General features: G+C 36.6%; 1 protein-coding gene and 2 non-coding genes across 3 annotated transcripts in view; 1 reads left to right on the top strand and 2 right to left on the bottom strand.

The window, feature by feature from the left end:
• Sema1a (semaphorin 1a) overlaps positions 1-25,752 on the top strand; it is a 610,859-nt gene extending 585,107 nt beyond the window's left edge. The window contains exons 11-12 of the mRNA XM_089589929.1: positions 24,867-25,405; positions 25,472-25,752. Coding sequence (XP_089446055.1) covers positions 24,867-25,155 — 289 coding nt within the window. The 3' untranslated portion in view covers positions 25,156-25,405; positions 25,472-25,752. The remainder of the gene's footprint in view (positions 1-24,866; positions 25,406-25,471) is intronic.
• On the bottom strand, positions 20,777-20,849 carry TRNAA-GGC (transfer RNA alanine (anticodon GGC)). The gene has a single exon. It is a non-coding gene; the product is annotated as a tRNA-Ala (tRNA).
• On the bottom strand, positions 21,108-21,180 carry TRNAA-GGC (transfer RNA alanine (anticodon GGC)). The gene has a single exon. It is a non-coding gene; the product is annotated as a tRNA-Ala (tRNA).
• Positions 25,753-26,679: the final 927 nt, after the last annotated feature.

Here is a 26,679-nt window from a genome sequence, read left to right as displayed (position 1 = left end):
TATTTATTAACTAATGTAAAAAATTTTGTATGGGGTGTTTGTCGTTTGTATCGGTTATATGCTTGTGCACGCAATTATGGGTTGCCGCTGAGGTCTGAGGATATTGCGATTTAGAAATAATATCGATATTTAAGTTTTTTCTTTAAGGTGCGTATTTCCCTCGGGGGTTATGAGTATAGTATATACGAGTAATAAAAATTCACTTACCAGATCGCCGTGACGATGGTCAGCATGACGATGATCCCGTGCATACTTATGGGTTCCTTCTTTGATCCTTCCTGAAGTTGCTCAGCTTCTGCCTTCGCTCGTTGTTCCCTTCTCCTGTGCCGTGTATCCCGTGTTCTGTGGCTGTAGTCCGGGCTTGGCGTACCGTGCTTTCTTCTCTTTGTCTGTATTTTTCCGGGTTGAGTGAATGGTAGCTACCTTTAGTGTCCTGGTATGTTGGTCCACTGGCTTGATATGCAGTTTTTCCTTGTCTGGTATCAATGCAGTATCTAAGATTTTCACGATTATATCTTCCTGTTCTCCTTTAATTTTCCAATTTCCTTATATTGTGGCACTTGATACACTGAATTTGGCGTCTGGCACTTTTGACACTTTTTCCTTTGCGGCGAGAGATATATTATTTTTCTTTCTTTTATTTATTACGTTAATTAAGACAAGAAAAAATTAATAAAAAAAAATTTTTTTTTTGTTCCGCGAGACTAAGTGATTTTCACACACGCGACAGACCGTAAAAAATTTTATCTGTATCCCACTTCTGACACCAGCTGTTACGTGGGATTCTCGGTGCGGGAATAAATATAAGCGTGACTTGTTGTTACTTATGCTTTATTAGAATTACTTATCATTGAGGGAAGTTGTGCATGTATTCCCGTTTCGCGGACTTCGTCCTTACCCTCTCGCGTCTCTAGCTGATCTCCCCGTCCCTTCTCTCTACCTTTCCTATCACCTAACTTCTCTATTCCCCTACCTTTCAGGCCCAAGCCAGCAAAGGCGCACGCACGCATAGCTATTTGCTATCGTACGTAACAATTTCATGATTTTTTGAGAGGTTAAAATTTGTTTCGAAGTAATTACAATTTTAACATCTATGTGAAAAATGATAATTTAAGTTTACTACGGATTTCAATTGTTATTATTAATTTTATAATATAAATTAATGATTTAATTAAAATAAGAGGAAACAAAATGTATATTGGAACACAAAGATAAAGTTCAAAATAATATCAAAATTAAAATTGACTGCATTGAAGAAAAATACACGTTAAAGTTGAGTCAACAAAATAATGTAGAGTCACTAGAGATAAAATATAATCTAAAAAATGTAAAATTATATGATACTTTCATAAGAATGAGATTAATAATTGAAAAATCTAATAGTTGTAAGGACCAAATAAAATTTATAAGTTTCATTAGAGATATATTATATGTAAGCGCAGGCACAAAATCGGATATAACATGAAATGCAAATTATCTTAGCGGACCTCAGAATTATTATAATGTTACTAACTATAAGGACGTATTAAAAGTGTTACACTATTCACTAAAAACAAAAGATATACAATTAACATAAATTAACGATAAGAATAGTGATGTATTAAGCTATGTGGTAGATTTGGACTGGACCGATGTTTAAATTGACAGAAAATTAAAAAAAGTATACGTAGTGAGAATTTTACAATAATGTAGATTCTTGGAAAACTTGGTAATAAAAAAATGTAACAAAATATATTAACATTTACAGAGTCTACAGCGTTATCAGAAACTATTACTGAAATATTATTTACAAAGAATTTGTTAGGTGATGTTTTTAAACTGTGAACTGAAAAGCCAACCAAAATGTATGAAAATAATTCAGGGGCAGTTGCGATTGCTTAGTATGAAAATTTTATAAAAATTGTAAGTAGATAGTAGAACTTTATCACCACGTAAGCGAAATTTGTTGGAATGTAAATATAAACATAGTGGTACTTAATTAAAAAATAATCTCACTAATATGTTAATTGAGAGCTCAAATAAGGAGAAGTTTAATATAAATAAGAAAACGTTAAATTAAAAAAATTTTAAAGAAAGATAATGGTAAAATTAAGTAAAATTAGAAAATGACAAGACCGTCAATTTAACGAGACATACCCATTACAATAAAAGTGAATCGATACAGGCTAGTCCAAGCGCGCATACACATGTTAATAACAACCACGAATTGTACGCGTAGTGTAAAGAGATGCAGTCATACTGCAATTTGTTAACGAGAACAGATATAATAAAATTTTTATAAGGAAACAAAAATTGATTTGTTAAAGTGAAAAACAATTTAAAAAATGGAGTATTTCTGTCTGCGGCAAATCGATGGTTGATTAAACCCAAAAAATGCATAAAAGCTGAAGAAACGGTTCTTCTGAGATAAAAAAAAAATTGGCATCATGTAAAAAAAAAATAAAAAAAAATTCAATACCTTTAAAAATACCTACTGATTGAAGCCCTGTAAGTCTTATTTTGATGTGTAGGTGCCAAGAAAACTTGGAAAAAAAAACGAAAAAAGTTATTTCTTAATTTTTAAATTGTTTTCTATTTTTTTGTTTAAAAAGTAGATATGTAGAGAAATTATGGGTAATAGGTTTACAAACCTTTAGTTTTTTAGCAAGAATTTTAAAAATTTTTGGAGGTTAGCCTCTTTTTTGAAAAAAAAGCACGTTGAATTCAATTTCTTACGCTAAAATTGGGCCTCGAAAAAAGTGCATTTTTTTAGATAAGTATTTTTTTCCAAATTTTTGTAATTATACGTGTTAAGCCAACTTCAATTCATTCCATGCATTTTTCTGAAAAAAAAAAATTTGCTGTCATGACGATAAGGAGCCAAGTTAGGTTTTTGTAAAATAAAAAATTTTGTTACGTACGATATGCTAGGCATATCATACTAACTCCCCCTGGTGACCACGAAGCTACCCTATCAAGAGGGTACCGACGGGAGGGGAACGAGGTAATATAAGGCCCGGCAAGCTTCAAAATCGGCAGAATGAAGGGAAGACTCGCACAGACCGGGAGAACGAAGGGAAGACTCGCACAAACCGGGAGAACGAAGGGAGTACTCGGGCAGACAGAGAGAACGAAGGGAATACTCGGACAGACCGGCAGAACGAAGGGAGAGATCGGGCAATTAATCGGGAACACACACACGCGTCTTTGCCTTATAATTGAGTATCTTGAATAAAGGTCTTTAAGGTTCCAAGGTTTTGATCGTTCTCTCGAAGCACCTCCTTACCTTTCGGTTTTCCCACGTAACAGTTTTGGTGCTAGGTGTGGGGTTTGGTAAGAGTCAAAATTTTTTTTTGCACGCCGAGAAGCACACATAGTGCAGTGCCGCGAGAATACAACGATTAAAAATCGAGGAGCCGAGAAGCCGATCAAAAAGGACAGGAGCAGTCATATTCTGCAAGCAACGGTGACAGCAACCCGCAGGAAAACAGGACTAGGACACCAACTGCCGATAAACACAGGATCAAGGATCAAGGAGACAAGCGGCGAGCGCTGAAAAGAGATGATTTTCAAAATCTTATTTCTACTGGTGTGCATATCAACGAGAACGTAAGTCCATTTATAATAAAATTAATTGTATACCTTACTCCCCGGGGAAAAGAGGGAAGGCACTTATTAGGCGAAAATAAAGTCGTAGAAAATTTTTGTTTCTGGATTTATACTTATTATCACGTCCGCTCTCCGTGTTTGGCGTTTTTTTTTCTCACTCTTAGAACCCGAAGAGAAATCGTGCGAGACAACAGACTTAAACAAACAGCAGATTAGGAAAATTTGGGCATATCAAACATAAAACAGAGGGAATTTATAAGTAGGCTTCCACAGATATAGGAAATATCCGAAAATAATAATATAATAATAATAACCAGCACCCATATACACCACTAATTTCATTATTATAATTATTATTAACAAAACAGACCGCAGATATTCCCAAAATAATATTTCTTCCTAGTTATCACTAAACAAAGAAAGGGCCAAAATTAAAGAGAGCTAGTAAAAGACGAACGCTGCTCTTTTATTTTCTTATCTCGCCTGTCACTACTCTTTCCACCCGATTATTGTTAAGCTGTGACACAGGTAATTTAATGCAGCCCCATTGCTAGGAGAATAGATACACCTTATCAGAACCAAAAAGGAGGATACAACACATAGAAATACATATATAAAAGAGAAAAAAAAAAAAGAAAAATAAAATAAAAGGAAAAAAAATGATTCATCCACACTACACTATCCATGAGTCAGAGAGTGATAGCGAAGGCCCAAGTAATAATATGACGGCAGACTTGTACAGGCCAGAGCCCAATAGTAAACCAAAAAAGGAAAATATGACGGAACGAATGTTGGAATTGGAGCTGGAACCCGAGGGGTGCGAGAAACTAGACGCCCTGGACGAAGAAACAAAAGCGATAGTCATGAGTTTATTTTCAAAGATAAAAGGAAAACTAAAAAGAGCAGAGGAAGTGAACGTGCCACATGTGTCAAACACTGAGACCAGCCGAAATCTGTCTTCGACGATAAGGGATCAAAGGGACATATTGTGTGACACAGACGCAAACACAGGACGTATAAATAGAGAAATGGACCCTCTTTCTGGCGAACGAGTCTTCGGGCGAAGCTTAAGAGAAACTGAAGAAATACGTGGAACTCGAAAAAATAAAACAAATATGTTGTCAACACAATGGAGCATGCCAGAGAAACAAGAGCGGCCGATTCACGTTACACCCTGTCACGAATATCAAGGCACAAGAAACTCCGGGACGAGAGACTCACATGCTCAACAGCTGTGGGACGGATTAAGGGATATGAACAAAGAACCTGGAAAAATAAAGGAATTCGTGTCTATGGTAGCAGAACCATCGTTGACTAATATTTACACAAACTGGACCGAGTTTCATGAACATAGGGATAGGGACAATATAGCACCAACCATGGGCCTATATACAGAAAATATGCAAGCTACGGGTAATCATAACCATCCACGCAGACCGCAGAATTTACAACAAAACATTGTGCCCACGCTCAGCCACATGGCAAATAGCATCCCGTTCTTCGACGGCGACCCAATCAATCTGCCGCTATTCGAAAGAATGGTAAGAATGACTGCTCAAATGATCGGTCCAGAATATGAATTATTTTTCCTTGGAACCATTGCAAGTAGACTAAAGGGAAAAGCAGCTGAGCATTTCGCGCCTAGATTGGCTTTATTCGGCACGGTCCAGGAATTTCTTCGGGAACTTTCGAACAGATATGGGAGTATAAATAATTCGGACACCTTAATGGCACAATTGAAGATAATCAGACAGCAAAATTGGGAATCGATAGAAGATTACGGCGAAAGGGTACAACGATTATATAACAGGCTCACGATGCTGCACGATTCAAATCCAAGCTTACTGCCGATTCAAAAGCAGGTCCTAAAGGAAGGCGTGGAGGCAGAAGCAGTCAAACAATTCACAAATGGGTTGCACCCGACATACAGGTGCAAAATCACAAGCTTAAATCCGAGGACTCTCTGTGAAGCAATCATAGAGGCATTAAAAATAGAGAGTGACCTCAGTCTACGGCACGCATTACCAGTAAGTGCACTGCCTGCATACAATAAGGCAACAACCGAGCGAGGGCCACTAGTAAACCTAGCAAGTAAAGAGGATAACACAACAGAAATCACTAACGGGGCACAAGGGAACGCAGCAAACGTAAAACGCTGTATATATTGCGACGGCCGAACCGGGCATTCAGTCGAGGAATGCCGAAAATTACTAGCAGTAATCAAGGACAGAAAAACTTCGCGAGACAATGGAAGAGAGTTAAAAGGAAATTGCAGTTATTGTCAAAGACCAGGACACTACGCGAGAGGCTGTCGTTTACGTATGCAAGACATAGATGAAGAGGAAAGACGGTGAAACGAGGGAAATAACCAACCCGTGAATAATACCCATACCAACAGAAATGCCTATGATTATAGGGATAAAAATGATAACTTTAATAACAATAATTACAATAATTACAACAGGGGCTATAATAATGGCCCAGCGAAACAACATAACAGGAATAATAATTACAATTATAGGAATAATAACTACAATAACAGAAATAACGATTACAATAATAGAAATAACAACTACTATGACAGGAATCGTTACAATAACAGGTATAATAACTACAACCCTACAGGGAGCAATTATTACACTAACTGCGGCTACAGTGACCAGTATAATAACAACAACAGGGAATCATTCAACCGTTATGGGAACGACTATAAAAATCAAGACAGTAGGGACGGCTATAATAGGGACCTAATTAGGCAAGAGCCGCCACGGGATAGGGGCCCACAGCATCGAGAAAATAACGCATACGGCCATGACAATAGGAGGGACGTACCAGCAGCTTTAAACACGCAAGATGTTCGGCGTGCTCCCCAAACGTCGGGCATCAACTAGAGAAAGAGATAGAGAAAAGTGTGTCCAGTGAGGAAGAATGTGTGAGAAAGAGGCCGCAAAAGACGGAGAAAGAGATAATAGAGAAGAAGACGCACAACGACAGTCCGAGTACTTACACAGTGCAAGAAAAAATGGAAAGTAATACGGCACAGCAGGATACCACTCCAATAAAACGGAGCGGAAAACACACAAGAAAAGGCAGGAGAGCCCGCAAGAAAAGTAATCGGACAAAGGCACCGGACACACATGTAGATAATGATGAACCCAAGCTTTCAGAGCGCAACGAAGAAATAGAGCAGCTTCCCAAGATAACTATAAAACTCGCGAGAACAGGGCATAGGCCACCATCGGTCCAGTTACAGGGACCACAGTTAAAGAATGGAAAGGCGACTTTTTATGCGGATACAGGCGCAGAGATTTCGATTGTAAAGGTTAATTTTTTAAGCACAGACATGCTAATAGACAGTAGGTATCGAGTAGCTATCATTGGCGTGACTCATGGAGCACGCAAAACGTTGGGCACAGTACAGGCCCAGTTGCACGGATTAGAGTGCACTTTACATGTAGTCCCCCATGACTTCCCAATTGACGCGGAAGGAATCATAGGGTGGGATATTTTTAAGCGATACCGGGGCCAAATAAGCGCCGCCGAGAATATGATAAAATTGGATAGCGTAGAGATACCACTGGTAAGGCCGGAGTGTTTTAAAATACCTGCGAGGTCGAGGCAAGTAATTTATGCGCGAATAAGAAAAAGCAAAAATAATTCAGAAAATGGCTGGATACCCCTCCAAGAAATGGAGGACGGAATATTGTTCGGGAACTTTATAGCCAGGAATGTTAATGGTAAAATAGTTGCAGAGTGCATTAATACAAGTAACGAAATAAAATACGTGCCTGTTCCGGAAGTAGAGCTGCTAGAATATAAGGAAATTTACCGGAAGCGCGCAGAAGACGTCGAAGGGGACGACGTCGAAAGCTTGGGGGAAGCAATGATAAGATTATTTAATAAAGAAAAAAGAGATGACAAGAAAAAAATTGAAATTTTTACAAAAAACGAAGGGGAGCTAGAGAAACAAAATCGGGTAGATAAAATAATGCAACTCGTAGACACAGCTGGTTGCAACAAGGAAGAAATAGAACATGTGAGAAAACTGATCGAGTCAAACCCTTATGTATTTGGCCTCGATGGTGAGCCTCTCAAGGCAACACACCTGATAAAACACCGAATTATAACGACGTCGGATAAACCCATCGTAGCAAAAAGATTCAGATATCCACCAGCAATAAGGGATCAAATGAAAGTCGAAATTAAAAAAATGCTTGAACAAGGGATAATTGAACCCTCCACCTCCCCGTATAACTCAAATACATGGATAGTGGCAAAACAACCGGGGCCAAACAATGAAAAAAGAGTAAGAGTAGTCACAGACTTTCGACTACTAAACGAAGTCACAGTAGGGTCATGTTACCCGCTACCGTTTCAGAGTGACATTTTAGAGAATCTAGCATCAGCACGTTACATCACGGTAGTGGACCTCAAATCAGGATTTTTTCAGGTAAAAATACACGAAGATGATGCACATAAAACCGCATTTTCGGGCCCAGACAGGCACTACTAATACAAAAGGATGCCTATGGGGTGCAAGGACTCACCAAACACATTTCTAAGGGCTATCGCACTAGCACTAGCAGGATTACAGGGCCATGAAATAGAAGTTTATCTCGACGACATAATGGTATTTGCCCCTGACCTTGAGGAACACGGGAAACGATTTACAAAATTGATAAAACGGCTCGCAGCCGCCAACCTCACGATAGAGCCCAAGAAATGTCAATTCTTAAAAAGAGAGGCGAAAGTGCTCGGTCATATTGTAGGCAATGGACAGATAATGACTGACCCAAAGAAACTTGAGGCAGCTAGAAATTACCCTCAACCAACAAATGCAAAAAAGATAAAACAATTTCTAGGATTCGTAGGCTATTACAGACGATTCATCAAGAATTATGCACGAATTGCCCAACCCCTATCAAATCTCCAAAAAACGGGCACGAAATTCGAATGGGGCGATCAGCAAGAGCAGGCATTTAAAACTCTTGTGAATACATTGTGCAGCGGACCTGTACTCATCGCCCCGGATTTAGAAAAAGCTTTTATCGTTACGACGGATGCATCGGATTACGCGATTGGAGCAATTTTGAGTCAAGGAGAGATTGGAAAAGATAGACCGTGTGAGTACGCGTCTCGCTGTCTCAAAGGGAGCGTACTCCGCTACCCGACGTACGACAAAGAACTTTTGGCAATTGTATTTGCAAAAGAGCAATTTAGGCCATACCTATACGGACGGAAATTTACGGTAGTTACAGACCACGAGCTGCTTAAACACTTTCATTCATCTAAAAAACCAGACATTCGTTTCAATAGGCTCAAAGCGGAATTAAGAGGGTATGAGTTCGAAGTCATATACCGCCCAGGTATAAACAACAGACCACCCGACGCATTATCACGAAACCCAATATTACAAGAAGGGAAAGTGAATCCCGAACGGCCACGCCAAGAGCTATATCAGCTAGCGGACGAACAAGAGAATGAAGAACTGGCTGATAGCAGCGGACCACCAGCGCGCATATATAAAGTACGGGCAACTCTTAAGAAAAGAATTCAAGGTAATCCGAAGAAAATAAAAATCCGAGGCACCGACTCAGAAAACTCGAACGTCGTAATACAGAAAAAAAACGATATCAGGGTGAAAATATTGAAAAAAATTCAGATATGGGAACAGAAGGTCAAGAAAACGGCGATGCGGACTCTGAATCAGAGGAGCCTAGCAAAAGGTATTCGCCGCTGCTGCAAGCACTACGGAATCAAAACGAGTTGAAAATACGCGATGTTACAGAAAAAGGGGAATTTATTTCACAAGGGCCAGCAGACGGAAAATTGGGCTACATTAAGAAAGAACCGGGCTTTCGAAAAGGGATAACTGCTACAAGCACACCAGCAATCGAGAAAAACGAAATGGGACCAAAAGAACGGAAAACTCGCAAGCGTCAATTATACACACTTACGAGGAAGCAAGCACCATTCTCTATCACAGAACACAACGAAAGTCCGTCAAGAGATATTATAATTGCAAACTGCGGGACACCAATAATAACAAATGATGATTCAGAAAACCATAGTCCAAAACTTGATGATTGGGGTCGGCAGCTGATACAAGCAAGCCTAGCAGCCGAAGCGGCGGAGAAAAAGAGAGACAAAGAAGAAGCAAGCGATATCCGAAAGCTGACGGAAATAGACGAAACAGCAGAAAAGACCGAGATCACGGAGAAAGGCGTTTTCAAAAGCAAGGAGGTCGAAGTGATGGAGAGAGCCGACCAAGCACGAAGCGAGCCAAAGGAAAAAGAGAGCGAAGAGGAGCTAGCACGGGACGAGCATACGATGAATAGCCCGCTCACCAACGGCACCACCATATATAATAATACTGAACGTATAAACGGCGCAATCCGACACGACACACACCTTTACGACCTAATAGACGGCCTTGGTGGCGGATTTCGGGCAAAAGTCCTAATTGAAGTTAAAAAACGAGCGGTTGAAGGTAAACAAGGATTAAGAATAGACCTATGGAAAGATGAAGATGACCGAGTAGAAAAATTAGAAAGTTCAATGGACAGTAAAAACCAAAAAGGGAATGAGAACACAAGAATTAGAAACGATTCGCCACCAACAAATGAGTTAAGGAAAAACTATGCAACGTCGGTCGAAATGAGCGAAGGAGAAGATAGGGAGACTCGTGAATGTGGAGATTCTTGCGCAGAGCCGAATAAGAGGCTCACGTTAGTCGACGTACCCCAGGACGGAAGCTGTCTCTTTCATTGCCTCATACTTTTATATGGATTGGAAATGTCACAGGACAGACTGAGAAAAACGCTCCTTAGCTCGGAATGGATAAATAAATGTAAAGACCCAGAGGGCACAAAAAATATCTTAAAGGAGAGCCACGCGTTTGGGGACGGGGAATGCGCCTTTGTATTTTCTCAAATACATAAAGTAAACATATGCATCCACTTTCAATTATCAAGAGAAAGAACAATCTTTTAACATTTTGTAGGGAAAAAAAGGGAAACATTTAAACACATACGCCTCAAGAATGATCATTATCAGGCTTTAATAGAATACGATGAAGGCAGCCATCTGACAACAGACCACGAAGAAAATAGTGAAAAGGGCTCAGCTGGCGGGAAAGATTTGAACGATACTAGAGTCAGCACCAGTGAGCAGGGCAATCGCGAAGAAGGACACGAAACAGGAGATAGTGATGTAAGACACATGAGCAACGGGGAGAGCTCCAATGATGAGTCAGGAAAAGGAGAGAGACAGACGAGCAGTGAAAATTTCGCACAAAAAGAGGGAGAGAGCGCAACAGAAGAGGTGCACGAGGACAGGGATACACCACCACCCGACCCTCCACCACCACTTGATTCCGATAGCACATCGACAATAGCCTCGGGAAGCGAAGAAGAGAGCAGGGGACTCAACCAAGCTCTAGTCGAAGAAAGCGAAAGCGATCAAAAGGAGGGGAATGATCTCAAGAACGTCAGCGCGCTAGATAAATATAGGGTATGCATAACCCGACTACCGCGTGATAAGCCACCATGGGTCCCAGGCGATGGATCAAATCCCCCTCCATTTCAAAAAGTAAAGAAAGTAGAAGATCACCCCTTCAGATACCTAGACAATCTAGCCTTCTGTACAGTGGTGGAAAACGTCCCGGATACAGAGACAATTGACGCGCTCTACGAGCGGAGATACATTGGTCCAATAATGATGAATCACGAAGTGAGGGCGGTCGGAAATGCCATGCTTTCTAGAAAAAGGAAAGTATCGGTCATGCGCATGTACGTGAAAAAACACTTCGATGACAGGGCGTTAAGGACAGATATCAAGATATGCTTAAAATCACTCCAGGGATTAGTGAAAAGTAATAGTTTGAAAAACATTGGAATAATAAGGGACCTCGCGATTCTAGACATAAACCAATGGATGTATTTGATCGAGCAGCTAGAGGAAATTTTCAAGGAAATGAATATTATAATTACTTTGTACACAAACACGCTTGTTGTGCCACCGGTAGATCAACAATTCAAAGTTATTGAAGAGTACCATGAGTTAACGGTGGGAGGACATAGGGTGATTAACAAAACTTATAATAGGATAGCAAAGGATTTTTACTGGAGAAACATGAGACCCGAAGTTAGGCAATTTGTGGCGGGATGCGAATCGTGCCAAACGAAAAAACTGGTAAAAGTAAAAACCAAACAGGCGATGCTTATTACTGACACACCGAGCAGACCATTTGAGAAAATTTCAATAGATTTTTATGGACCAATAAATAAGCCTTCAGACCATGGTAACACGCATATATTGTCAATCCAGGACTGGCTGACAAAATACATAGTATTAGCGCCGGTACAGCGAGCAACGGCGCAAGAGACGGTAAAAGCTCTCTTAAACTACTTTATGACATATTTCAAGGCCCCAGAAAAATTATTATCAGATAGGGGGACACACTTTATGAACAGAACAATGGAAGAGTTCGCAAGATTGTTCAAAATTGATAAAATCGGCAGCACAGCATTCCACCCACAGAGTAATGGAGCAATAGAAAGAATGCACCATGTGCTATGCGAGTATTTCAAGGCGTACGTCGACAAAAACGAAAAATGGGATGAATTAATACCTTTATGCATGCTCGCATATAATACATCCGAGCATGAGAGCATGGGGTACACTCCGTACGAGTTACTTTTCGGACAGAGAGCACGTATCCCTTCGAGCTTTAAAAGGGTAGAAACAGACCAAACGTATAGCAAATACTTTGAGCAAATCACGGATACCCTCACACAAATGCGAACAATAGCAGCGCTGAAACAGGTACAAAGCAAGTATAGATCCAAATATTACTACGACAGGAAACTTAACACCAAATTTTTTATGGAAGGAGAAATGGCGTACATATTAAAAGAGCCATTGAAAGGCAAATATGATTCGCTATACGAGGGCCCGTATGAAATTACAGGTATCAATTATATTAACAAAAACGTAAAATTACAGAGAGGTGACGAAATAAGAGTATCGCATGTAGATAAGATCAAAAAAGCATGCATGGTAAAGGCACCGCCAGAAAATGCGAACAGGGTGAAGAACACGGAAGTTCGGAATTAAATATTTGACTTCACTTAAATTTTCGCGGCCCCCGGACGCGGAGCGAAAATATTTCAGGGAAAGAGTGGGATCAATTAGGTTTACGATAAAACTTTTTTCGCGGCCCCGGACGCGCCGCAAACTAGATATTCACATACGTTAGACTTAGATTTGCAAAAAAAAAACCCATAACTATAATGGATAGGTACGCATGAACAAAGCATTAATAATATTAATCAATTGTAATTTGATATAATGTGAATGAAAAAAAAGCAAAGCGAATGAGGAGCGCGTGTGGCACTCTCTAGTGAGTAGACGTACTCAATAGGAGTAGAATTAACTCACAGGCCAAATGTAAAAATTACGCATGGTAAAGACAAATAAAAAGGAAAAAACAGACGTATAAGCTGACATATACTTGTAAATTAAAATAATCTTATTCTTGATTACCCGATTGACTTCATTATTGTAAAAAAAAAAATATTAAAAAAAAAAAAAATTTTAGCAATCATTGTTAGGTAGAGAGGAGCATGGAGGAATGATAAAAAAAATAAATAAAACAATTTCAGAAAAAATAAAACTTTTTTTTTAAAAGGCCCATGAGCCCACGTCGAGTATGAGAGATTAAACCTCCTCTTCTTACTTCCTGCTATCGTTCCCCATTAGAAACAATCCCACTCCTACCATCATGATATACTGATAACCACAACACCTGAAACGCCACACATAATTGTAACGGGATATAGAATTGACTACCATGTCTAAATTAACGAATAGCCCGTTCGTCAAACTGTCCACCTCAAAGTTAGCATAATTTTGCAAAAAACTACATGGACCAGTACTTAATTGTTCATGTAAGGGAGACTAAAAATAATGCACCCAGATCACTGCTCGACGATCGAGAGAAATAATCGACCACACCCAGTGTGCGGCAGTGTTTCTGAGAACTTGGCCATCGAAGGACAACGTTACTAGGCCACCCTCATTCAAACAGGGTCGTCGATATTGGAGAGAAGGCATACGAATCTACAACCCGCATGCTTAACTAGGAAAAAATAAAAGACGCTTGCAATCACATAAGCTGTCACTTACATAACGACATTGCGCAGCAGTGTACGCGAGCTGCTCCTGCTTTTGCAAGAAAAAAAAAAATAAAATTGCATCCATAAGGACCACACACGGAGATTCTACTGGCGCAGAAAGAAAAAAATCACGCTGTGATGCAAGTAGAGTTGAAGCTCAGCTTTGAGAACTCAGTCGCCACGCAAAAATCTTAAAAAGTACACTTTTTCTAGACATTAGAGAGTAATAAATAAAAGCTTTGTTGTTATAAAAAAAAAAAAAAAAAAAAAAAAAAAAAAAAAAAAAAAAAAAAAAAATAAAAGAATATCGAAAAAGCAGCGAACTAACTCAGCAACTAACTTACCTTTCGGTTTTCCCACGTAACAATTTCCTATGTCGAAGCAAAACTTGCAGAGCTCTAAAAATTGCATACGTTACTAATAAATACTTACTTTAAGTATAAAAAACTATTTGCTATTTTTATCTAACGTAAAACGGTGATTATGATCCCTTTAAAATTTAGTGTTTCTGCTTATTGCATATCTACTACATACTAGAATACTAAGTACACACACACATGCACACACACACACACGCACACACATATATATATATACAGTGTGGGTAACTAGTTGGTCTTATGCAACATCAGTCCATGGTGACCTTAAAGATAGAACAAATCACTTTTATTATTTAATTATCTGATTTTATTTGATAATGATGTCGTACTGTTCAGTAAAAATACTTATGGCTTGGTACTCTGCAACTGAATTTTGATAAATTTCAGTTTGTATGATATTCTTTAAAGTACTCGCTTTCTGGCTCTGCTCATTATTTTGCGTATTATTAGTTAATAAGTTGTTGAATAATAAAAATATATTAAGGTTCAGCTATCGATCAGGTAAAAGCTTTGGCTGATTTACTAAGCGCTCTTTTCAATAGTACTTTTCTAAAAAGTCTTTCTTGTACTTTATTTGTTGCCATTGCGGAAGCTCAATTAATTGAACCCGGTTGTCTTTGGTATACAAAGTAATGGTCAGTTTTTAAAAAGTATATAATGTTATTCAATTAAAAAATAGAATCTCTTCTGATTGATTAGTAATTCCGCAAATCGTTGCATTTTACTTAACCTATTTGTTTTGGGACTTTCGTTTTATTTGTTTCATCTACATTAAAAACTACTTGTTAAGTGGAGTTTTTGGAAATTAAATATTTATTTTGAGGTAAAAAATACAGATTAAAATCGTATTTCATTATTAAGTTTTATACACCATGTCTCATATGTATATCATCATTACAGATATGAGATTCAGTAAAAAGAGTATACAATAAAAGTATAGTGATATGTTTTTGGAAATTTAGCACGCAAAGCTTATTCGACAGTTTTTCTCACCCTCTTAATTGAGATTTTAATATGATATCTTATTTTATAAGCGTTTTTTTATCATTACAAATGTTGGGTGTTGGTGTGTAAACCTTGTGGGGTAGTACATTCCAACATTTTCTAAGTCTTTAATAAAACCTTGACATTCAATTTTTTTATCTTAAAGAATTAAGTTAACTTTATATTTTTTAAGGACTGTATAAGATAAGTAATAATTTATCGCTTTTATGCAATGTTCATATTATCTTTAGTTTAAGCATTTTAAAACATATTTAATTTGTAATTTATTATGCAAATGTCTATAAAAAGTATTTCAAAGCATCTGATGAAAACTGAAGGTTGGACCGATCTTTTTGAAGTTATCAGAAAGTTTTTGTTTTATAAAAACTAAAGCTTTAATTAACATATTTGTGGCTGATTATAATTTTATATTTTCTTTTAGAAAGATACATGACAACAGCATACTTTTTCACGAAGCATAGTCCAGCATCATCTTGAGTGTTAAATAATTTAATACTCAAATATTTTCGTATAAACTATCTATTTTTTCATTATTAGTTTCAGAGCATGCAAAAAATGTTCATACAAACTTTAAAGCATGACATGCATTAGAAACAATAATCATTAGCTATAAACTAACAAAATATTGAGAATCTTAATACATTTTAGGAATCCATACACTTAAGACTGATAGATAAATTTTTTGATCAACACCATTGAATGTCCATAAATGATGCCGATTGTATTAGGATGTATACGCAATTAACTTAAGAAGGTTTGGGAGGATCATTTAGAGAGATGAGAACGGGAGGTCCCTCCTGCTCGCGTAGATATGCCCCCTTTACCGCACACCCTCTCGTATACTCGTTGCATTTTAAAAAATGCCTTGCGAGTCATGATTCTTTTTGTTGAGCATCTTTTTTTTGTACGAAAGTATCCATAAAACCATTTTTTTTTTTAATTTAACACATTTATAATGTGCTCTAATTTTAAATTAAAGGCTACTTAACCTTGTTTTCTCATAAGAGACCGTGTTAAACTGTCAATATTTAATAATTATTTTCTTGAAAATCTCCCCTGGTAAGAAATCTGAAAAAATTTATGTGCAGTCCTGATATGCTCAAATATAGCATACATTTTTTTGGCACGACTCTACATTTTGAAATCTCCCAGACCTCTTTAACATTGTTGTTCTTGAAAGATATTTTTGTATGTGCACTCCAAGCTACAACTTTTTTATTAATGCATTTAAATACTAACTTACACCACGATTTGAGTTTATTTTTTAGAACTACCTCGAGCTGTTTGTAAACAACGTAAAAAATTAAAATTTTTTCTTACACAATTATTGGGAGGTGTGCAGTAGTAGTTTATTACGCACCTAGGGAAAGGCATAAGGAATGTTCCAAATTTCACATGAATAAACGCCCGAGGCATAGCCAAGCATACGAAACACCAGTAACGTAAAACAATGATATGTATGCAAGCTGCTGTATCACATTAGGATACTCGAAAATACATTGGCTAGATAATTTTCGACTATTTCTGTGAGGTCTGGAGATACGTAACTACAAAACTAAATAGAAATATCTGTTAACTATTTGATTATCAATGTGTTAAGTTAAAGTACATAATAAACAATGACAATAATTTTAAATGTTTGCAAACAAAAAGTAAAATTGTATATTACGCTAATTGTTAAAAATGTAGCTCTGCTCTCAGTTTTTCGTAATAACTAGAAGAGTATAGTCACAAGCATATGATCAGTTGAAAGCTGGTATCTTGAGTAACGTTTCGTTAGTCTTAACGCCAACCTTACCATGCTCACATTATTAGTAGAAAACACACATTTTAATAAATCATATTGTAGGGCCACAAAAACATAAATATTTTCAGCGGAAACAACGTATACCTAAATATAATAAACGGAAAATAAATAATTGTATAAGAGGAGTCCAATACATATTATAAATACTTTTTTTTAATTTCTATAAATTACTCATGTCTGTAAAGTAACAGCGACTGTTACATGCTGTTGGTTAACTTAAATGAATATCGTTAGCGTCAAATATATATATATACATAACTACATGTAAGTTATTAAGGAGGTTTAGGAGTATCATTCATGCATGGAGGCGAGGAACGGTGAGTCCTCCAGCCCGCGCAGATGTACCCCCTTTACCGCGCACCTTCTCACGCACTCGACAAACTTGAACCTGTACGACTGTAATTGGTTATATTCTTGAAAACTGCCTGGCGAGTCATGATTTTTTTTGTCGAGCTTCTTCCGCTTGTTCTAAGGTATCTATACAAACGTTTTGTTTTTTTATTCCAACACATTTATAATGTACCATAATATTTAATTGAAATGTAACCTAACCTTGTTCTCTCATAAAAGATCGTATTAAACTGACAATATTTCATAATTATTTTTTCGAAAATTTCCTCAGTGAAAAATGTAAAAAAATTTATGTGCACTCCTGATATGCTCAAATATATTATATATATTTTTTGGCATGATTCTACATTTTTAACTTTTTTTTCAAACCTTCTTAAGGAGGCTCCCTCGTGGCAGTTCCTGAACCATGACCAGATAAATTTAATAGTTAAAAATGTACTGAATCCAATGATATAATTATTTATATCACTCACCCTGTGAAATTTCGAGATATTATTAATATAATGTAGTGCTTTCTAACACGTATCTTTATAGCGGAGCTTGCAAATACGATGAAAACAACTTGAAAACTTGAATAAATCAATAGTTCCCGTAATAAAAATACACACGTTTTGTAAAAAAAATCTCCTCTTTCAAATGACGCCTAGTAAAGTAAGTAGTACCCTGGAAAGTTTCGAGATATTCTATTAAAAATTGATTAAGTCATTGTATTTACACAGGTGAGTCTATGTTCTCTTGCGTCAGTGATGCCAATTATACTTGAGTTTGCGAGAAAATTTGTGACCTATGACGTGGGTAGGCATTTCTGCACGAGGGAGCCTCCTTAATGTACGCTTACTTATTATAAATATAGAAAGCAAACGTGTCCACGGTAAAGAACTAAAAGAGATTACTCATCAGAGTATCATATGTTATTATTAAGAAATAAGCTGTAATTTTTTAAATTTATTTATTGTTAAGTATAGAGTTTACGTATAACGTTTCGAATACTATTCTTTTTTATCTATTTGTTTCATGGTTTAAAATTATCGCTTCAATAAAATTAAGATTAAGATTGAATTATTTTCTGTGTAAAGTGATAGCAAGATTATCTTTCTTCGTATTATTGTATTTTTTAAGGCGTTTTTGCGAAGCTCTCTGTCTTACCCAAATATACTGTGGGGCAAGAATCAGAAAATGATATTTGACATAAGATTCGTTGTGTTTTCTTTTAATAAAGACAGCCTGATGTAATTGACGTTAAAACCAAAGAAACATCAATAATTTTTTAATTTTTGTTCTTACTCCTTCGTTAGCATTCAACTGATCGTATGCTTAGGGGCCATCCATAAACTACGTAACGCTGTTTTTGGCCTTTTTTGACCCCCTCCCCCCGCCCCCACGTAACTGACCGTAACGTTTTGCCTGACCCCCCTCCCCCAGTAAATGTTACGTAACTTTTTCTATTAAAAAAGATTTTTTTTTTTAAATAAGAATAAAAATTGAGTTATTAATTAAATTTAATATTAAATAAGACTTTAATTTTAACTTTACATCACATGCACTTTCAAAAGGTGCTACTAGCCACTCGTGTATATCACTGATTACAGGAAAGGAAGCTATATCATCTGTAAAATCATTATTTGTGAGATCAGAAAATTTAAGTTCTACGTCTTCTTCTTCGAGCCACTCTATTATTGACTCAAGAGTATCAAGTTCACAAAGTAATTCTGTTTCTCTTTTTGCTAAACTTTTTTTTGCACGTAGCTTTTGATTATTGACTTTTCCATGAATTTCTTTGGTGTGCAAGTTTTTTTGTTTTTTTGAAGCAAAACATAATCCACATGAGTCACATGTACTACCTGAAATTAAAAAAATCGTATGATTTAGTGCTGAAAGATTATAATTACATTTGAGAATAATTAAAACTTGCCTTCAATGTCATCAACAACTGAAGGGCAGTAATAATTATATGGTACAGGAACAGCAGTTGTCATCGAGGGTTTTAAACCAATACTTAGTCTGACAAACAAATCAGGGAAGCTATCTTTTTCTTTTGTATCGTCCGGGGTTAGGATTTCAAGTCATCCGATACGATTTCTGCGCAATAGAAATGGAGGAGGCAGAAAACCGTTAGTCACAGGAAGAAAATCTCTTAAACTACTTCTCCATTCGCCGCAGCAATCTTTTTCATCACATTTTACGATCTACAATCGAGAAAAATTGATTAATATCACGTATGCGTGAAAATATGAACTTTACTTTTATGTTAAATTTACAAGTAGATTTTTTATCGAAAATATATCGATAAATATATTTATCGATAGTATGCAATTTAAATAATTAAGAACTTACGTGCAAATTTTTTGCTAAATCTGGTCGATCAATCGCTATTTTTTTAAGACCTTCCTGACGTTCATCTCGGTATTTTTTTGGCGTTTAGCTGTATTAATTGTTGCTGTCAGCAATTTTCTAGAACCTTCCAATTTTTTTTTTTTTTCTCTATATCCTTTGGTACACTTTCTGATTCAAGACCGAAATCACGAGCCTCAACAGCTACAATTAACTGCTTTTCTAATAAATTAATTTTGGTCTTAATACTATCTTGTGCGGGAGTAGAGTATTGGCGATTTACGCTAGGGCTAAGAATTTCCTCATCTTCTTCGCCACTGTTTGAGATAATAGGCGTGCTCCTTCCACGCTCAATTCCTGATTCAAAATCATTATTTTTATGATTATAAAATTCACTCGTTAACGCGTAGAAAATGTTGATATTAAAGTTTCAATTGAAATTACATATGGTTAAAGTAAGATTAAAAGTAAAAAAAAAAAACGTTTTTTTCTGTTCGGATCGTATAACATTGTGTCAATTCTGACTTAAAAATTAAAAGTTCAAATGCGTGCTAATATTTGCTGATAAATATTTTATTACCTTTAGGAGGATTATCGACTTCAGCATGAAGTAGTTCTTGCAAAATCAGTGCCGAATTCGATACCAACTCGGAGTTTGAGATACCGCAAACAAAAGGACTAGCATCGGGAACTTGTTTACTTACAGATTTCTGAATAAAGGAAATATTTTTTTAATTGCATTTTATAATAAATACAAATAATATTAACGTCAATGTAGATCATACAAAATTTATTTCAAGTTTTATTCATAGCTTAGATAACACAAAAAATTTTTTTAACGAAGATTGATCTTACTTGCCGTGTAAAGAAAAGAATCTTTTCTGCATCTTTTTTTGTTTTTTTCTTAAAGAAGTTCCTTGATTTTCTTCTCCACGTTAACTGGAAACAATTTTTTGTCTTCAAAACTTTTCTATAATTCCGTCAAATTATTATTATACATTGACCTCTTCCATCTAAATTGCGCTATGCATATTCTTTTACTTCATAGAAACGTCGCGCTTATTTTTAGGGTGAAAATCGCTGGAGTGCGAAAAACTTTGTCAATTAAAATTACAGAGCAGTGAAAAAAAGTTATCCGCTTCGGCCAGGAGTCGAACCTGGGCCTCCTTCTTGCCAGGAAGGTGCGTTAACCAACTTCGCCACCGAAGCCTCGGCGGACACCCTTCCTCACTGCTCTTGTTTAGGCGTGTCTTAGGTCGAACGCTGATATTAAAGATATCGATGTTATTGTAATCGATGGGTAAGTATTATGTCAAATTATTATTATACATTGACCTCTTTCATCTAAATTGCGCTATGTATATTCTTTTACTTCATAGAAACGTCGCGCTTATTTTTAGAGTGAAAATCGCTGGAGTGCGAAAAACTTTGTCAATTAAAATTACAGACCAGTGAAAAAAAGTTATCCGCTTCGGCCAGGAGTCGAACCTGGGCCTCCTTCTTGCCAGGAAGGTGCGTTAATCAACTTCGCCACCGAAGCCTTGGCGGACACCCTTCCTCACTACTCTTGTTTAGGCGTGTCTGAAGTAAAAGAATATACATAGCGCAATTGAGATGGAAGAGGTCAATGTATAATAATAATTTGACATAATTTTAACCCATCGATTACAATGACATCAATATCTATAATATCGGCGTTTGACCTAAGACACGCCTAAACAAGAGCAGTGAGGAAGGGTGTCCGCCGAGACTTCGGTGGCGAAGTTGGTTAACGCACCTTCCCGGCAAGAAGGAGACCCAGGTTCGACTCCTGGCCGAAGTGGATAACTTTTTTTCACTGGTCTGTAATTTTAATTGACAAAGTTTTTCGCACTCCAGCGATTTTCACTCTAAAAATAAGCGCGACGTTTCTATGAAGTAAAAGAATATACATAGCGCAATATAGATGGAAGAGGTCAATGTATAATAATAATTTGACATAATACTTACCCATCGATTCATCGATTACAATAACATCAATATCTTTTCTATAATTGGTTTACGTTTCATTGGATTTTTTGTATACCAAGACATTACAAAATAAATATCTATTGCACATTAAATAATAAAACTATACACTTAACTTAATCTGTTAATATTAAATAATATACTGCGCTTGTGTCATAATTAAAACAAAAAACTGTTTTTTTGTTCTGCATGTGTCAATACTCTGCTATCGACTGATTTTTTCGTCACGACTTGTCAATAAGAAAAACAAAACCCTGCTGCTTGATCAACGTATAATACCAGTAGGTTGGTAGTAGTGTCACTAGTATAGACGTACAATACAGCGCCTAGCGTGGCACGACTGAGAAACTTGCAATTACGCGCTCTATTTGGAAAAATATAGTAGTGCATTTAATTTTGTTTAATTTTCGTGGCATAAAGTAAAGTTACGTTACTTTTAATTGAACCCCTCCCCCTCCCCTCACGTAACTTAATGTCACAATTTGTCATACCCCTACCCCCCCTAAATGGCGATACGTAGTTAATGGATGGCCCCTTATGAATAGTCTTTGCTAGGTGTTATAAAATTATACATGTTGTGTTGATGTGAAGTTTCGAAGTTTGTTATAAAATCTTGAATTGGAATAGTTTTTAAAAAAAAACTGTACAATTTTTTTTTCTAAGCAGAAATTTTTTTTAATTTTTAAAAACATGATGTATTTGCTTATTCTGCACTTCAGGGTCATTCAGTATATCATCAAAAGTTTCTAATGAACCGCTTACCTTACTTGGATTAATTTTTTATAGTCACAAAATTTGTGTTTATTTTAATGCAAAACAATGTGTATAAATGCACCAAGTTGAAGCTTTAAGAAATAAGTAAAGTCAAAAGTTATTGCATACTGCTAAGCATAGATGGAGAAAAGTAACATAGCATGACTATAAATCCCCTTTAAGAATTTTTGTGACTTCTCATTGTTTTATGTTAAAATAACCATGAAACTAATCATGAAAAAAAATTACCCATAGTAAATTCATTGTAATCCAAGTAGAAACTCCCAATAATGTGCTCTCTAAATTAAAAAAAGTAAGAATTTTTCACGATTTACGGAAGTGCATGAGATCGTCACCTTTTGAAATACTAAATATCAAATTATTTTCATATGAAGAACACTTATTTTTTTCAAAAAAAAAAGTCCCATAACTTTACTATTTATAAAGCTGACTTTACAAGTAATAAATATTTAAATCGCTGACTTCACTTTTTTTTCTAGTCAACAGCTCAGTCATATCGGTGTAACCGAACGAGCAAGGTCAAATTCGGCCGTGAGAGTCTTTTAAACGACTGTAGTGATGCTATTGGGATTCCAAAAGGACACGTGACTATCGCGATATATATAGTCACTCGGGGAAAAAATGAGACAGGCCTTATGGGTGCAATTCTATTTTTTTTTTACACGTTCAACGACTGTAACACTGTAAAAGCCTTTCAATAACATCTTTTTGAGGAGATGACAATACCTTAGCTATTTTTCTCAACTTAATTAGTTTTTGCAGCTTAAAACTTTCCTTTAAAAATGCGAAAACACACATTTAACCTGTACAAAGTTCTCCCGTTTCCGACTACATATAGGAAAACAAGCAGGATTTTGGTAAGGTTAAATGTGCGTTTTTGCACTTTCCAAAGAAAGTTTTTAGCTGCAAAAGACTAATGGAGTTGGGAAAAAATATCTAAGGTATTGTCATCTCCTCAAAAACATGTTATTAAAAGGCTTTTATCGTATTACAATCGTTGAACGTGTAAAAAAAAATGAAAATAGAATTGCACCCACTAGACCTGTCTTATTTTCCCCCCAAGTGACTATATATATATATATATATATATATATATATATATATGTGTGTGTATCGCGAGAGTCATTTGACCTTTTGGAATCTCAACAAAATATACGATGTCAAGTTTACGTACAGTGTCGTGTATATGTAATACAAGAAATTTGTTCTCAATTTTTGGGCTCACAATTTGAGAGGTGTTGAGTTAAAAAATATTAATCGGGCTTTAAGTAGCAAGCTATTGAAAATAGCAAAAAACGCATTTTTTAAAAGTTGTCGAATTTTTTACGGGAAAAGTATTGGGTTTAGGCATATGGTGTGTAGTAACTTTTTTGTTCAAAATGAGCTAAAAAATAGGAAAAAAATTTTTTTTTTTTTTAAATGAATAATTTTTATTTGTTTATAAAATTTGTTGATAAAAAAGATTATCCATCCGGATCGCGACCCACCATCGATAATCGTGTTCAGCAGGCAAAAATACATTAAAGAAACTTTGGTGGGTCCGTTCTAATTGAAAAGGCCACGGGACCCTACCTGGCGCCTAAACCAGAGCCTAAACTACAGGGCACGTCGCAGCTGTCATGGCCGTCGCACTTACACACCGTCAAATTTACAGTTGTGTAATGTGTCCGTGAGCCTATCTGTGTGATGAGCAAAGCAGAAGACATAACTTTTGTAAATGATTGCTGTTGTTTGCAGACAATTTTTGTTTGCATTTACGTTTAAAGATAGTAGGAAAAGTGAAGTGCAGTGTAATATCCTGCGATAAGAAAGTGAAATTTAAATTTCATTCTGATAGTGTGATAGAAAAAAAGTGGCTCAAAGCAATTGGGAGACCAATCATTAGTAAACAAATACATAAATAGCCTTGTAAATATAACCTAAAATGTACACTTACCTGTCCACGAGTTCTGCTTTTCTTCCACTGACTCTTGCTCCTTTCCCTTTTAAAAGCTTTTTAAATTCTGAAAATTTTAAGCTCCTATAATATTCTTTCTTGTCTTCCTTATTCATTTCAAAATTTCAAATATTGCGCTTTACCACTACACTTTAATTTCCTGTATACATACAATACTGAAAAGTAATGTTGTGTGAGTGAGACGGCCATGACAGCCGCGACGTACCCTGGTGCCATCTGATTCAAGCTTGACTGTAAAAGAGCCTTATACGTCCATATTCCATCGATGGGTACTATTAGGGAGCTTATTTATGATTTCTCGAAGGCATTTAAGGGTTGATAATTAAATGGCTGGTTCGAAAAACGTTTACAACTTCAATTGTAAAGATGAAGATTAGTAGCATAATATTGTAATCAAGTTGCCAGTAGTTTATAAGAAATCAAATTTATAATTTTAATGTAGTTGTTTGGATGATTAAATTATTGTTCTTCTATGTTATCTCTTGCAGTCGTCTAGCTCCAGAGCCAAAGCTTCTGCCACAGGAGGAAGTGACTTATGCGGAGCCTGTCTTAGTTCCCCAGCCACCAAAACTGCATTCACCAAAGGGCACGATGCGCAAGCCACCGCCTACACCTGCAGAGACTTTATTTCAGTTTCCAGACGGCTACGGTTACCGTGGTCCTAGCACCAGATCAGACAACTTTGGAACACTCCGCAGTCATCAGGGTGATCCCAATGCTTATCGACGTAATGATGGATTTGCAACAACGCGTAGCGTTAAAAAAGTCTATCTCTGAGAAACGAATGAGGAGGGTGGCTGTAACGCTGCAGTGGCCGCTGCACAGGTAGCTGGTCGGCATCGTAGCTTAGGCAGGCCAATCCGAGGTCAGCACCGGCAGCAGCAGCAACAGCACCAGCAGCAGCAGCCAGGCACAACCTTAAGGAGTAATATGAGTGGTAGCAACAGTAACGGAAAATCGACTCAAAGGTCAGCTGGTCACCAGCCTGGTCATAATCAGGCACGCTCTACTCGTGATTTAGCTCAAGGTGCCTTTTCTTAAATCATCATACAGTTCAAACAAATTATATTTTTAATCATTATAAACGTTGTAGGTGTCAGCCATGGTATCGAGTCGCCATCACCGTCATCAAGCATTTCATCAAGCTCACCGTCACCACCCTCCTCCTCGCCGTCACCGACACTAATGCAACTTGGGAGTAGTAGTCAAGGGGCTCAGGGAAGTAGCAGCATGGTTCAAGGAGAGAATGAGTCACCACCCCCGCCTACACCACCCTGCAGTTTTATTTATCGGTCTTAGTGCTAAGTCCAGATGAAACTATTTGTACAACCAGTAGCAACCGGTAGCAACGAGAAGTAACCGGTAGCAACCAGAAGTAAGAGCAGCATTATAGGTGCTCTCAATTTATAGTCATTTCTTGATTGAAACCATTTCTCGAATCATAACTAGGTCTATTATACTTCATTACAAAAAAAGGACTCTGAGAAATAGTTTGAACCAAAGAAGTATTATAAATTTAGACCCAATGTCATTGTCAACAGCTACAGTGATTGAGTCGTTGTATGCCATTCAATCATAGAACGCTTATCTCCATCAGCATGGTGCAGAAGTAGTCTTAATTTGCTGTGGGGTCATATTTGTGCTAAAGCTACTTGTGATTATCCACAGCAGTGTCATTATTTCTTAAGAAACACACACAAAGTTTAATCTTACGGTTTTTTTTGCTGTGCAGGAAGTTGTTTTTTCACGTGAAGCTTAGTTTGGCATAAAGACAAATTTCTTCAACTGCAAAATTCTTTGTTAAAATTACTGCATAGATGCTTGTAAAATGAAAATACGTCACTGACTTTAAGTTTTACCGTCATAGAACTATAAGTTTTCTAGTCCATCAGGGTAAAATTTAGCGTAGCTCAAGACATAAATTTTATGCTATATGTGTAACTATGATTACATTTTGTTTAGTTAAATACAACTCCATTCCTGTAATTTGTGTTTCCCCAAAAAAAGCCAGTAAAAAATGTTATGTTTTTCTTCAAAATTTTCAGACAATTAATATTTATAACTCTGACTTTTTTTATTTATTTTGTAGAATAAATGTGTCATGTCTTAATAAGATACATCTAAACTAAAGGAAATCTACTGTTAAACATAAAAAACAGTATTTGTTTAGCTTAATTAAACGATAAGACAACGGAAAATTGGTATAGTTAAAATTAAAACGACAGGGTGTATCAAATTAGCAAAGCCAACACTAGTTGTAGATAAATGATGATAACAATAATATAAATAATCTTAATCATA

Source organism: Copidosoma floridanum, unplaced genomic scaffold (assembly GCF_036245765.1).
Source record: "Copidosoma floridanum isolate Cflo_tuat_1 unplaced genomic scaffold, Cflo_Japanese_pri ptg000011l, whole genome shotgun sequence".
NCBI classification, from domain to species: domain Eukaryota; kingdom Metazoa; phylum Arthropoda; class Insecta; order Hymenoptera; family Encyrtidae; genus Copidosoma; species Copidosoma floridanum.
This window is presented reverse-complemented; position numbering and strand designations above follow the sequence as displayed.